Source organism: Zootermopsis nevadensis, unplaced genomic scaffold, assembly GCF_977971745.1.
Source record: "Zootermopsis nevadensis isolate Lab colony 2312 unplaced genomic scaffold, Znev_1.0 Znev_ptg000031l, whole genome shotgun sequence".
Taxonomy (NCBI): domain Eukaryota; kingdom Metazoa; phylum Arthropoda; class Insecta; order Blattodea; family Termopsidae; genus Zootermopsis; species Zootermopsis nevadensis.
In genome coordinates, this window is record NW_028259163.1 from 2,359,608 (window position 1) to 2,375,313 (window position 15,706).

At 37.7% G+C, this 15,706-nt stretch overlaps 2 protein-coding genes across 2 annotated transcripts; one reads left to right on the forward strand and one right to left on the reverse strand.

Moving 5' to 3' along the window:
- The first annotated feature begins 148 nt into the window (after positions 1-148).
- LOC110828412 (tigger transposable element-derived protein 6) lies at positions 149-3,750 on the forward strand. Its single transcript, XM_087359180.1, has one exon. It carries the CDS (start codon positions 576-578, stop codon positions 2,100-2,102), a length of 1,527 nt encoding a protein of 508 aa, XP_087215306.1. The 5' UTR covers positions 149-575; the 3' UTR covers positions 2,103-3,750.
- Positions 2,248-13,949, reverse strand: LOC110828404 (glycine dehydrogenase (decarboxylating), mitochondrial). The gene is made up of 19 exons (XM_022061122.2): positions 13,570-13,949; positions 12,814-12,892; positions 12,570-12,705; positions 12,097-12,261; positions 11,558-11,783; positions 10,644-10,840; positions 10,208-10,410; positions 9,538-9,677; positions 9,099-9,185; positions 8,562-8,738; positions 7,488-7,672; positions 6,757-6,958; positions 6,371-6,487; positions 5,490-5,635; positions 4,942-5,089; positions 3,875-4,085; positions 3,087-3,194; positions 2,845-2,990; positions 2,248-2,460 (listed from the first exon to the last, which is right to left on the reverse strand). The coding sequence occupies exons 1-19, from the start codon at positions 13,840-13,842 to the stop codon at positions 2,350-2,352; spliced, it is 3,057 nt and encodes a 1,018-aa protein (XP_021916814.1). The 5' UTR covers positions 13,843-13,949; the 3' UTR covers positions 2,248-2,349.
- Between the last annotated feature and the right edge of the window lie 1,757 nt (positions 13,950-15,706).

Consider the following 15,706-nt stretch of genomic DNA (forward strand, 5'->3'; position numbering starts at 1 on the left):
GCGCTCTGTGAGTGTGATTTACATGTCAACCACCAGGGAGTTATTCGAAGTCCAATATGGTAGATGTGGAGTGAGTTTTGTGTGAAGAGTTTTATTTACCGCCGACAGTGGCAGTGAATGTTAAATAATTGACGGTTGATAGGTAATATATTCCATTAAGTTTTCTCTGTCTGTTAATTTGTTTATTCCGCATGTAATTTCAAAGTGATATCCCTGCTTGAGCGCCGCGCCCCCGTTAGCCGCCATCTGCCAACATTTTTGGCAATACCATTGTACTGGAAAGCATTACAACGAAGTCCGATACGGCGCCATGCTATTTTGTTAACTTAGGTTATGGGGGCAACTTCCTAGAATATTCATTTGTAAAATATACTAACTGTCTTAACAAATAAAACGTACGTAGGTAATCTTTCGACAGAAGGAGTAGCATTCAGTAAGAAAACATTAAATGTTCCCGTGGAACAGTTGCAGAGTCACCCTACAATTTTGGCCGTTTCAAACTCACTTCGGCTTGAATGCGGTCTCCAGACTGGACGCTGAGTTAAGGTGTTTGTAATCAGTCAGTTTCGTTTGACATGGGTAAAAGGGCAGTGTTAAGTGTTGGTGAAAAGAAAGATATATGTGCCTACAAAGAAAGATATCCATGTGCAAGTCAGCAAAATATTGCCAACCATTTCTCTCGTTTATGGGGTAAACCCCTCAGTAGGCGCTGTGTTGGAGATATTCTCAGTGAAAGAGAGAAATGGGAGAATGAAAGATGTGAAAATATGAAACGGTTGAAGGGCGCAAAACATGAAGACCTTGAGGATGCATTAATTATTTGGATAGGGCAAGTGAACGCGAGAAATGGGACAACAACTGATGGAGTCATTAAGGAACAAGCAAAAGTAATTGGACAGCAGATGGGTGTGACAAATTTTGTATACAGCAGCGGGTGGTTGCATCGATTCAAGCGACGACATGGACTAAGTCAGCTTAAAAAGCCTGGAGAAACAGCAAAGATAAATGAGGAAGTGGTTGAAGCAGGTCGACAGAGGCTTTATGATATTGTTAAAGAATATGATCCTAAAGACATCTACAGCATGGATGAGAGTGCTCTGTTTTACCGAATGCAACCAGACAAGACCATTTCAGATGGACCTGCAAAGGGGTGCAAGAAGGCAAAAGACAGGCTCACCCTTGCATTATGTACAAATGCAGATGGGAGCGACAAGAGAACTGTAACTGTGATAGGAAAATATGCAAACCCACGATGTTTTAAGAATTTCAACCCGTCAATTTATGTAAATTATAGACATAATCCAAAAGCCTGGATGACTACTGTAGAATTTGGTGAGTGGATTAAAGACTTTAATAAGGATATGAAAAAGAAGTTGCGCAATGTGCTGTTGCTTGTGGACAATGCTCCTTGTCATAAACCCACAAATCTCAGCCATGTAAGACTTGAATTTTTGCCTCGTAACTGTTCTGGCTCTCTACAGCCTCTAAATTCTGGCATTGCCAAGAGTTTCAAAGCACATTACAGGTGTCACCAAGTGAGGAAGATTGTGGGGAGTATCAACAATGGCTCTTTGATTCATTTGTCACTGAAAGATGCGCTTTATTTAATAAAACTTGCGTGGGATGAAGTTTCATCAGTAACAGTCAGCAACTGCTGGGTACACTCTGGACTTATCAGAGGTGTGCACCGTGATCAGCAAGACGTTCACCCAGTTGAAGATTTACAGATGACTATAGAAGATCTTCCAGTAGCTGTAACAAGAATACAGTTGACTGCAGAAGAATTTCTAGAAGTGGATGCTGAAGAACCAGTGTTTTCAGAAATGACTTCTGAAGAAATCGTGCACTTGGCAAGGAATGATTCGGTTATAACCGACAGTGAGAGTGAAGATAATGATCTAGGAAATGGTGAAAAGGTGACTTCAAAGCAGGCTCAAATTTGTATTGAAAAAATTCGCAAGTACTTTGAACAGAACTCGGTCAATAATGGCATAATTCAGCACATTGTTGCACTGGACCTTGCCATTGGTAAAATTAACAAGAAAAGGGAGGTTCAAACAAAAATTGGTGGATCTTTTCTACCAAAGAAAATGAGATTATAGTAAAAATGAACACTGTATACTATGGTGTATAATCCACAGAGCTGGTGTAGCTTACTGAGTCTGACCATGAACTGAATTACTAGGGTTCAGTCTCTGGAAGAGGAAAAGGATTTTCTTATAGCCTCTATGACCAATAACCTAAGAATCGAACAAAATATCTTTATTTTTCAGCAAAACTTGAAGTAAAACAATATGAAAAATAAAAAAAGGAAAATCTTATTTAGTACAAAACATGACAAGTTTCACATCAGTAAGCAGGTAGAATTGGTGGACAAGTGCAGACAAGGTGTTTATCTCCGTATATATCATCAATTCTTCCGACACTCGGCCACACTTTTGTCTCAGGATGAACAAATGGCTAGAACAGAGAAAGAACCAAATCTCATTAAAATTAAAGGAAGTGTTATGCCTAAGATATTTTGTTGTCATGGTTGTGGGATGCTGGATGTTTACAGCATGAAATACTTGAATCTTAAAACAGTTTTGACGTTAAAATATTTATAGAGTCAGTTTAATTGCACGTTTAACATTTAGCGGTGTCCGTGGTGATCGAGGTTTTAATACTGTGTGAACTTGTAGAGAACCCTGAGGACTGAGACAGTTTTTTCGTCTGAGACGTTGGTAATCATCTACAGGTCTGCATTGGGTCACAACCTGGTAGACCACCATCTGCATCTTTACCACCATAACCTAAAATTTCACAAAGAAAATGTATCTTCATGATCTGATATAAGATACTTACAGCTGGAAATGCAGCCTGTTCCCTTGTGTACGGTCGGTTCCAGTCATTTGAGATAACCCGTGCTTGCGTGTGAGGAGCCATTGTTAGTGGATTGGTGCGAATGTCCATTCTCCCCTCTTCTATTTCATTTATTTCTTGTCTGATGTCTAAAAAATATCAGTGCGATTAATTGCGATTGCCATCCGTTGGTTGACCGTGAAGTATGAATGAGTGAGGTTTTTTGTAGTCAGTTTGTTACTTACAAATTAAGGCATCGCAGAACCTGTCCAGTTCCTGTTTGTCTTCGGACTCGGTTGGCTCGATCATCAGAGTTCCAGAAACAGGCCACGACATTGTAGGTGCATGAAAACCTGAATAACATGTCATATAAACTTTCGGAACCAGGTGGTGTGTTCGTAATTTGCAGGGCTATTCAAAGTCCTGTGATCAGACTAAGGACGTTGTCCTGAGATACAGTCGGAAGCCTCTGAAGACATGCCTCGATTGTACTTCAAGTTGTGGCCACTTACATTCAACATTCTTTCCATTTCATTACTAATTAATCATCTTACCACATGAGCTAATGCATCGACAGTGTCATTAAGTAAATCAAGAAGTAAACAAATCATAATTAGAGTTAATAGTCTTCAAACGTTATTGATACATAATGTATTCTTTGAACATTATAGCAGCGTATTATGATATTCATAGCCGGAGTATTTTGTTATTTTTCCTCTGGAATCATTTACACTAGAAGAATGAAACTAGTAATTGGAAGACCAAAAAGGAGGTGGGAGGATAATATTAAACTGGATCTTTCTTAGAAAATATGCTGTGAAGATGTGAATTGGAATGAAATCACTCAGGATCATGTTCAGTTGTGTGTTTGGTGAATTTGAATTTTCAGTTTCTGTTATCACAGTGTCAGTCTATCTGTCTTTTCTCAACCTTACCTGTTTCTCACACATAGAGACACTCACAATAGTAAATCCTGTACTTTGAAATTGAAAATCTGAAAACACTGTATCTGGTTTGAGATGTGATACTATACCATAGTCCATGAGCCGCTTAGCGATATCAACTGCTTCAATGTTAGCCGTCTTCTTGAAATCTCGAACATCCAGAATGAATTCATGAGCTACGAGAGAACTCTTCTGGCCCTTAAATAATGTCTTGTAATGACCTTCTAACCTTTTACTCATGTAATTGGCATTCAGAATTGCCACCTGAGTGGCTTTCCTAAGTCCACGTGGTCCCATCATCTGAAAATTGAACGATTGGTTATCAGTACTGTCTATAACATTCAGTGTTAGGATTTTCATTTTTGTTTTTACTAAATTGTTCTCAATAAATTTTCTAAATAAACGCAATTGACAATTACTGAATTACGTAACCCATTCATTGCCACATTTTTTAGTACCGAAGTCCCTGAAGCCGGATGCTAATTGATATATTTGGGTATCAGCATTTTGGGTGTTACCTTCAGGAAGTTTTGTTTTTATATTAATGATATAGAAGGTCTGTGTTGTTTTTCGAAGTCTGGCACTGCGATTAAGACATTGACGGAGTAGAATTGGGATTGGCAGTGATGGGTTGAAGTGAGCGTAGATGTGTAGAATACAGTATTTGATTCTGAAATTCTTGGCACTTTAAAACACTAAACAATAAATAGCAAGTAGATGCTTACAGTCCTGGAAGCAGCAGGTTTTCATTGGGCATAAACACTGCATTGAAGGTGTAAGAGGGCGTGGAAATAAAACTCCGATAATTATTAGCATTAGCACTAAGTAAATATCTGCGGTCTCCTATTTTTTATTGGGTAGGAATCCTGGATGGGACCCAGAGCTGGACTCGATGTGACAGTAAAAGAAAGGATTCCGTGTTCCAGACATGAGTCAAAATCAAGAGTTGAGTAAACGAGAGGGTTTTTATTAATTTTGTTTTGTTTTATTTATTTGTGTTGATTATCAAGAATGACGGACTGGAAAAAATGTTGGAAGACGAGGTTACTGATTTGAAACGATGTAACAGATATTAATTTGAGAAACATCTTGGTTTATCAGCTTTATTGTCTGATGGTTTCTAATACTTTTGATAAAACTGTACAAGATACCTTACCTTAATGTACGCCCATGAGATGGGAAGAATTGCAGATGATCCAAATGGCGCCGCACTTACAACTCCAAATGATTTGGAATGGCGACCCATGTCAGCCATTGGATTCACCACAGGATGTGTGGGTAAGAATGGTGCTAAGTGAGCTTTTCTGTAAAGTAGACAATGGTTCATGATAAAACAATTGCAGGCAGAAATCAAAAGTAATTTTTGCCTCAAATTTATTGAATTTGTGTTGCCCAGGAAGATTTAATTAAGTTCATTCACCATGAAAGCTTCAAATCGTATATGAATCAAAAACATTTTTCCATGTGGTGTATGTTTAATGAAGTGCAACAGAAAAATTACATATACTGTTCTTCAGTATATGTTTCTTTGTTCTGCCATGACTGTGAAGTTACAACATTTGAGTTTATATTTCCTGAAGGCACTTTTGACATCATGGAAAAAGAAAACTTCACTGCTGTTAAGACTTTAAATTTCATTTACTTTTAATGATGTTAGAAACGAATTATAAAATACTAATTGATAATCGTTCTAAAACAACTCACACTCCGATTGGTCCCATTCCGGGCCCTCCGCCACCGTGGGGGATGCAGAATGTTTTATGGAGATTCAGATGAGATACATCAGAACCATAGTCACCTGGACGGCATAGGCCAACTTGTGCATTCATGTTAGCTCCATCAAGGTATACCTATAAAAATTTACAAATGCTTTAGGGTTTCTCAGCATTTTCCAGTCCTGAAGCCACGTTTGCCCTTACTTGTGGACTCACAGGCTACAAAGTTGTAAATGACGTAAACTACGTGGTCGTTGCTTACATTTGCTGTTACTTCAAACATTTTTACTTGTTATTCAGTACAGAATATGTTTTGGCATATTCTGCCCGGAAATTGAAGTCTGTTTAAATCTGTTCTTGAAGCGAGATGAAAAGTTCGGTTTTGTGCACAGTTTTTGAACCAGTGTGAAAACTTTCCCACTCCTTGAATTTGCTGTAATTATTTAAAATAGTGATGAATCTGTCCCTTTATTCGTAGTGGCACAAGGTGCATTACGAATGCATAAATTGTCAGAGTGATTACAGAGGAAACTGATTTTACGATTCTCAGACAATAACGGCAGTTAGACACAAAATTTAATTTTTCGTCTCAGTATACCTACATGAAAAAAATTTAAAAATAAATACCTCAAAAATATTAGAAAATACCCATCCAGATATGGCATATCTGTTGTCCTTTAATTATCCCAGAATGTTTCAGAGACATTAATCCTCGCCAGTCGTAAAAGTGCTAGAAGTTTCAGTTTTTCAGCTAGATTTTCTTTGGGATTTAAATACCATCAACTATTAAATGCCCATAATATATACTTACTTTTTTTTTCACTTTAAAATTAAGACATTGTGAGCCATGATGCAAATACCAAACCTCACCTGTCCACCATTGTCATGGATCATGTGACAAACGTCAGCGATAGTTTCTTCAAACACCCCATTTGTTGATGGATATGTGATCATGAGGCAAGCCAAGTTTTTTCCATGCTTTTCGACCTTATTGCAACAAACAGAAAAATTTTAATTCGCTATACACAATTCCACAATAATACATCAACATTTTATTATTTCCATTATTATCTAAGCAGGTTTCTTCATTGCTCAAAATTTCTCAGTCTAAAAATGTTTGTGGTGAAGACGCCCGTCTTCTGGGATGGCATGACGCTACATCCCAGCAGTCAGTCGCAGTGTGCATGCTCATTGTTCATAATTATCGTGCAAATTGATGCTATCTGTAACAGTTGGTGAAGCGCTGCTGTGCTCACCTTAGAAGCGAGATGCGAGATATCGATGCTTCCGTCACGACATACGTTTATTGGTTCCACCTTCATACCAGCCATTTGTGCAGAGGCAGGGTTAGTTCCATGAGCAGATACTGGAATGAGGCAGATGTTACGATGTCCTTCTGAGCGTGCCTCGTGATAACACTTGATGGCGCTCAGTCCAGCGTACTCTCCTTGCGCCCCACTAAAACCATGATAAATTATAGCAGTGGTTTTTTAAATGACCTTCTCATTATTCTACAGGGTACAAGATCTTGAAAAGCAGATAGTTTTAGTTGTCTATTCAAGAAGTTCCCTGTCTTTTTTGAACGCAAATGTTCTTAATTGGACACTACGTTGAATCAGTTTATTCCAGTCTACACCTTTACATCCTCCCATGTATATCAGAGTCCCCACATGTTCTCGTACAACTAAAATTTTGTGTGCATTAACTTGTCACTTTTTCCTCAAGAACCCTCAATTCTTGTCTCGAGTCATGGACCAAGTTTATGCTTTTGTAAAATTATAGTTTTGTCTTCATATCGTGGTCTTGTGTTTTATGTAACAGACGCTATGGGCAGAAAATGGCGGTAGTGCTTGTAAATATAAGTTTAATTTATTTTTCACTTTATACATCATTCTGACATCTCTCACTTCACATTGTTTAACCTATGCAGAGGGTACAGCATTATTATTCTAACTGTACTAACTAACAGCTCTTGTGATAATCTGACCTGTTGGGTTGGAATGAAATTCTGTCATAACCGGTGATGGCACATAAGTCTTGTTGTAGCTCTTCAAAAAGTTGCTGGTAGCCAAGTGACTGGTCGAGTGGTGCAAATGGATGTATGTCGGTAAAATGCTGGAAGCTGCATGGCATCATCTCTGTGGTACTGTTAAGTTTCATAGTACAAGATCCCTGTAAGCAATGCCGTAATTTGAGTGAGTCTTATCTGCTTTACTGGGATACTGGGAACGACCCATTCTTCAAGTGCCTGAGCACTGCGGGTCCCCAACTTTTCGTTGGCTTGATCTATAGACATTTGGTAGGACTCCTTGGACGAGGATCGGCCCGTCGCGAGGCCTCTACCTGTACGCAGGACAGCACAACACAGAAAAATGCTGACAGACATCCATGGCTTGAGTGGGATTCGAACCCGCGGTCGCAGTGACCAAGAGGCACAACGCCCACGTGTCAGACCGCAAAATTTCTGTAACATGTTCAGTACTGATCTACCGATCAAATTGGTAGTTGGTAGTAATTGGTTGATATTACCGTACCAGTAATCCGCTGAAAATGATTTGTTCTTTGGCTGTTGTATATGTTACTTCTGTCGAGTTTACTGTTAAAGTAAACACGGTGGTTTATCTCAGTGCTGTTGATAACTGCTGTTATGTTATTACAAAAATATTAGTATTTTATTTTTGTTCTGTCATTGAAATTTTTAATTTTTATAGAAACCAATTTGGAGGAAATTCAGAGTTACATAAAATGAGGAAATAATTAATACTGCATAGCCAGAGCATGAGGTGAATTTATATTATGAATTTTATGTATTTTAGACTCGTATAAGTAATGGAGAGTAGTAACCGTTCCCTTACGCCCTCATTTATTTGCCTTTTAACCTTGCTACCTGCATAACATAAGTTCAAGCTTCTAGCTGTAACAGGCGAGCAGTACGCCGTACATTCTTCTGATAAAATAAATTAACAAATTCCCTTTTTCTTTTGCAACTGAAGATATGTCTTTCTTTAATTCTGAATAGTGTACAGAAATGTGAGAGTTTCGGAAATAAACCTGTACTTACTAGAGGTATCATTGAGTGCACTAAAGAGACATCTTTATTCTCCAAAGTTTTCATGTATCGCACAATACGGGTCTCTGAATGGTATGAGTTAAACACTGGGTGAGTGAGGTATGGAGACGTGCGGCGAAAACTTGACTGAAATATGCTGCCTTCGTTCATGTCGCAACTACCAGCCACCTGCAGTAAGAATTTCTTCATTAAATTTCAATAGAATTTAAGTTCTTATGAAGACGGTTGTCATCTTGGTTGTTGTGCCATGTACTCTGGTAGTTTACTGATATTTGAGATCTACCTAGTGATGTCAGCAGCAAGTACCTCTGAAACATCATAAACTTCTACCAGGTCAGACAGATTATTAGAAAACGTGCACCAAAACCGTGCAGACGAAATTATCTGCGTACAGATAACTAGGAGTATGATGTGTTTATCTCTACAGTTTTTTATATATTTTTTTTCTTCAGATTTCATTAAATGTCATCGGCAAGCAATTTATTTTGGTGCTGACATCTGTAGCAGACTTTTAATTTGCAAACGTACCTCTTCAGCTGATAACCTTGAACCAAAAACCCAGAGCAGGTCCTCAATATCTTGAATGGTAACTGTTTCATCAAGAGAGACACCTACCTGTAAGAAAAGATAGTATAAATATTTTTGTATTGTCAGTTTAAAACAAACTGCCCTCTCAATATCAAGGCTAGACGAAATTTTATTCACATTTCCACTTTCTGTTAATGTTAGTTAGTATTCTTTATGCTCGATTCAAATTTTAATAAATTTCTCAGACAAAAATTTTCTTATTAATGTGGTTTATTAAGATGGCTGTCTTCTGGGTTGTTGCACCATGTAAATGCAAAAACAGTAAAAAATATGTTAATGCAATATTTGTTAGAGTAACGATGCAGATATTGTAAACACTACATAAATTCTGTGCAGTTACCATCAGATTTTAAAGAGTCAAGAAGCTGAAGTGTATTACCGTTTCATCAGGATAAAATCTTAGATTGATTTGCTTCTGGCGTGCTCTGTGCTGAATCTCGCCCTGATCCATCGCTGGATTAATTCGTATTGTATCGAAGAATATGTGGTTGGTAACAGTGTTTCCACCTTCCTTAACACCTGAAATAGATGCAAGACTTATTATTGAGCAAGCGTGCACAGCGAAAAAAACATCTGACTTGTGTTTGAAGAGGCACTTAATCTAGGACTGCCATACTGATTTAGTTTTATCATGGGTTTCCTCAGTCTGTAAAGCAAACTTTAAAGTAGGCTGACTGCATTGCATTAAATCTTGCTCAAACAGTTATTTATTCACTTGATCAAGGAATTATATATTTTTAATAAACCTGAAGATTATCGTAATGTTAAATTTGATGTGATTAAAGGTTATACAAAATATGTACAAAAGATATTTTGTGGAATGTGTTTTCTGCATGTTGGTAAAATACCAACTTGATGACTTTATGGTCTTGTAAACAACCCGGTCAGAATTTGAATTTTATGTAGAGACAAGTATGCAGATGGCCATCTTCTGGTGTGTTACACCATGCAGTCTAGTAGATATTGACCAGTGTTTCAGAAGAGCTTACATTCTCCATAGTCAGTCACCCTACTGTTAGTCATTTGCATAAGATGATGAATTTTTATACCTTCGCTCAAGAGCAGCGCGGATTTGTGGATCCTGGTTGCGATCTCCCTCAGTCCGTGCGGTCCGTGGTATACGGCGTACATGGCCGACATGTTGGCCAGCAATGCTTGGGCTGTGCATATGTTGCTGGTGGCCTTATCTCGCCTGATGTGCTGTTCTCTGGTTTGCAAGGCCAGGCGATACGCATCGCGCCCACTTGCGTCCCTGTTTATAAATTACATTTAAATTGATTATGCAAAACTGAGAAAATGACAAATGCTTGTAACATCAAATGAAAGAGAAACTGTGAAGTATAAAGCGAAGATTTTGTGGGGACTGAAGTTTTAACATTTTACACGGCTTATTACCAAAAGTGTACCTTGTGTATTAAAACTCCCAAGTGCAAGAACTTAAGGATGAGCATTATATTGTATTAAATTTGATCTTTGAATACGTACCGGGTGACTCCGATCATACGGCCTGGCATTAGTCTGACCAGTGATTGTCTGCAAGCAAAGAAACCAGCATGTGGACCGCCGTAGCCAAGAGGCACTCCAAACCGCTGGCTGGTTCCAAGAGAAATGTCCACATCAAACTCACTTGGAGGGCGGAGCAGTGTTAATGCCAGCAGGTCTGTAGCACAGCAGACCAGAGTCTACCAACATACGGGTTACATTGGACCTTAAGAAATGCTGTAAATCCCCATAGAATGATGTTTTAATTTTTTTGTTTACTTCTACATCATCCTCAGGCACTGTTTTATCAATTTTAATGTTGTAATCTGGCAGAAGTATCCTTCATTGTGTGTCAGAATAAGTTCAACATTCTTTTCTTCACAGTGGCAACGTGCAAAGATGCAGAGAAGACAAGGATCATTGCGCTGACTTGCTTAATGTTATCGTATTATCGAATAATGAGATGAATGTGAATGATTGGAATGGATGTGAAAGGAAGCCATCATGACTTACTTTCCCCAGGGGTTAATGAAAAACCATGAAAAAGTGTTCTGTGATAGCTGTCATCAGTGACCAACTCTGAATAGCAGAGGTATGTGGACCGTGCACTTCATGAAGGTGAATGATTACTTAGGTATACAGAAGCATCTTCCAGATGTGTAATTTAATGGAGAATGATTTGTATGTTAGTCATCATAATCAAATCCATGGAACTCAAATGTTCTGTGGTGAACAGTTTTGGAATCTGACTTCATCCGTTCACTAGTAACATTTTCAGCACAAGAAACTTTTACTAGGAATTCCAAATTTCAAGTCTTTTCACCATTTCTCATTAATGATGAAGATACAACATTCTGTAAGAATAAGAAACAGTCTGTGAAAATACGATGCTCTGTTATGTTTTTCTTTTAGCTTACGCCATTGGAATGAGCCCTCTGTACTACTTCTGAGTAGTCATGGACAGAACCCCCAGTATCTGGATACTGGAACAGCACACCAGCAATGTCTCGATTCGAAAAGTCTGCCGCAAACACATTTCCCAGCTCAACTGTAAGTCCCAGTGAGTCGGCTCTAGTCTGGACCACGGACACCGTCTGAGGGTGAAGCTGGTCAGAAAGAAACAGGCGCCGTCTCTTGGTATGTCTGTAGAAACAATATTAATTTTAACTTAATAATAAAATGTAATTTAGTTACTAATTATTATTAACCTTTAACGTCATATGGTAATGGGCAGAGGATTTTTCCTCTAGCCTCTGCGTCCGCACCGGCTCTAGGGCTTGCCCAGACTCCTATCTAATTGGTACCGGTGTCCTTTCCTGGGGGTAGAGCGTGGCCAGGGTGTGACGCTTACCCCTCACCCCTATCTAGTTCCATGTTCAAGAATGAGTAGGAGCTGTATTGCCTCTCGCCTAAGCGCCTGTGTGATGAAGTAAGAGATGTCACTGGGTAATTTTACCTGTGACAGAGGCTCATGGCTTCAGCTGCCGCAGTGCCTTCATCGAGCAAGGAAGCATTGGCCACTTCCATACCAGTGAGATCAGTGACCATTGTCTGATAGTTCAGGAGCCCTTCCAGGCGGCCTTGGGCAACCTCTGGTTGGTAAGGTGTATACTGAGTTGTCCTGGAAACCAATCACCAGTTGTATTTTCTCTGCTTATTAACGGTAGCTATCGGAACAGTGTCTCTTGTTAGTGTGTCGTGTGAAATAAAGTTAAGTGCGAAGGATATAAAACCAACAATAAAACAGCTCGCTAAGTCAAATGTGTATTTTATTCACACACACACACTAATTTTCTCCTAATCAGAATCTATGATAAAACCATGATAATATGTTGTAATAAATATTGTCTTTAGGTTTTTGCGGTCAGATTTTAATATATAAATTCTGCTTTTGGGACTAAGTCATTTTAAATGTTGATTTATACCCACCAGCCAGGATTTTCAAATATATTCCTCATGATGGTGTGTGGCACACAGCAGTTATTATAACCCATTCCGATGTAGCTTCTCCATATCTTGTTCTTCTCGGCTATCTCTCTGATACGTTTGATCAGTTCGTACTCTCCTGTATATCACGAAACAAATGTTCAGTGTTTGACACGTAAATCTGCCTCTATCAGGGTGAAGTTCCACAATTTATATAAAAACAAACATAAATGTAAATGTAACTTACCCACCGGTTCTTCAATTTCCAAATCTTTGTTAAGTCTAATTTTTGCGGGAACAGCCATGTCTGTCATTTCATCGAGAGTCTACAGATGAAACAAATGGAGTCACAGAATGGCCACATGTGTCATTATTGTTGTTAATAACTAATTACCAAGAGTAGATTCTTCATTGAGAAGCTTAGTCACTTCGCTAGTCAAGATATTATCCAACTTCTATGAACCTCAAATATTCATTATCAAGTTTGCAGGCATCCACAACTGGTCAGTATCTTGAGTCAGGTGATTCCATTTCCCTCCTCCCACCCAATTTTGCCTAAGATCCACTTTAATATCTTCCTCCCATCTATGCCTAGGTCTTCCAAGTGGTTTCTTCCTTTGAGACTTTCTAACCAAAATTTTTGAGAGCATATCTAATCTCCTGTGTTACATGCCCCACCCATTTATCATCGATTTGATCATTCAAACTACAATTGGTGATAAGTACAGTTTTTAAAGCTCCTCATTATGCAGTTTCTTGTCACTTCATCTCACGTAGGTTGAGATGTTCTCAAACACCCTCTATCTGCGTTCTTTGATTAATGTGTAAGACCAAGGTACGCACACGTATACAACAAAAGGCAAATTTACAGTTATTATTATTCTTCAATCTGGGATTTCACATAGCAGATTCTGAACTGTGTCGTAACAAGCATTTCCCAAATTTTAATCTGCTCTTAATTTCTTCATTAATGTAATTTGGAAAATTGTTTTCCTTAACTTACTCTAAATCCAAGCAGTTCCAACATCTGTGTCTGTTCATGATCTCTGGGTCCAATGTGGCGAGCTGGAAATTCTTCACGTTTCGGAAACAACTTGGCCAAACGTTGAAGTCCGTCATTATCAAGCTTATTAACCGTAATATTTGATACGTCATTTGGCAGTGGGTTCGGATTTGTTGTAAACACACAGTACACGGTAGGTTCAACCAGCCTTTTTTTAAACAATTCTCTCAACTTCTTGTTCCTGAGGGTTGTAGCAGCTGTAATTCTGTACATTGTAGTTAACTACAAACTTAAAAGTCACAAGTAGCATATAATACTGCTGTATTTCTCATTCATTGCCAAGCTTCTTACGTATGTTTATGCCCTGTGTATAAAATTGAAGTTAATTCTAGTGTTGAGCACAAGAATGGTATACAGTATATTCATCTTTATGATTTCCCAACTAAACATAACCTATAATACTATGTACATAATATTATAGGTTAGTGAATATGTTAATATTAACTATGATAGAGATAATAGATATTGTAAAATAATAAGAAATGGCTGACCATATTCTTGAGTGTGATTGGACATTTTAAGATTACAATTATTCCAAACAAATTTGTTTATGAGAATAGTTTCTAATGCTGATCCAAACACGATTATAACCTATAAAACTGCATGACTTCATAAGCCAGAAGACCATAATCAATATTTTCATCGCTGTGAGAACATTGCAACTCAGATAATATTAATAATTTGTTTAATATTTTAGGAAAAGTCTAGAAAAATATCATAGTATCTGGTCATGAAATTAGGTTAGGTGAAAGAAATAATATCAAATGTACCATCGAAATTGTGGACTGAGAAAGATTGTCTTATATTTGGTTCAAAGTAAATAATACTTTTATGTGATCCCTAGGTAGTTGTTAGCATAATTGTGAAAGAATTATGATGCGACCGTAACTTATAAATGGTTTATATCTCATCTAAAGTATGGATTTTTTTAATTAACATCATCATCATCACTCTGTCATTTTTGTCATGCTTATATAACTTAGGGTTCCTACAGTGAAGATTTCTCAGGTTATGTATCAGGCATTTATGTGTGCATTGTGAGAGTTTCATACGTATTTTTACGTTGCTAATTAATTACTCAGTTGTCATAAACTAAAAATAGAAAGACCTTGGAGTTTCCCGTTATCGTACATTATGTGTTGCCGTGTACAAATTGATCCATATTCCATTCATACTCTCAACGGTCCTGTGACACGCACAGAATGTTGGTTCAGAGTTTATCTTGTTTTGAGGGTCAGCAAGATTTGTAAGTACCACGCAGAACAAGTAGCTGTAGAACTTTACTTATCGTCACGCATCCTTTTATGGTTACTGATAAATCTCTGACTTTGATCCGTCATATTCATGCATGTATTATTAACATTAGTGAATAATTGATGTTAAGAAAGGTATGAAGTGTGTCAATTATTGAATGTTGATGGATCGAAGAAAATTACGTATATAGACCATCTGTTTATATGTTTTATTAAAATCTTTAAGTCTGAATGGAGGAATGATTCATATTCAAGAGATCCTAGGTTTTAATCTCGTTACAGTGCAAATGCTGGAATACAGTCTTAAAATAGGCTACGATATATTTAAGTCGTTTATTTAACAATGCTGACGGTAGATCAGACTATGTAGCATTGAATGATGGAGTAATTAGTGAATAATGAATTGGAAATGATGTGGAAGGAGAATGTGAATTAATTTAAGGTATTATTTCATCATTTGCGTGGCCGAACTGAGGCCTCAAATAATCTGACTTTGGTCAGTTGATTTCTTGGTTAGGATTTGAACTAGGGACCTCGCAGATACAAAGTAGAAGTGCAATTTCAAATTGCCATTAGGAACACGAACCTTCTGGGCTTGGTTAAATATTGTTTTTATGAAGTAAAATAAAATTGATTATTCGTTTATAGTATTTATGTGACGTGTGAAACTCATGACGTATGTTATTCCCCCCCGTAACCATCATTATTACTAAATAATATTTTTTTTTACGTATTGACGAATTTTATTTCACTGATAACAGCAAGAAGTTTTGAAATAGATTTTAGTAAATCGAGATAATATAACAGAAAAATATGTGATCACG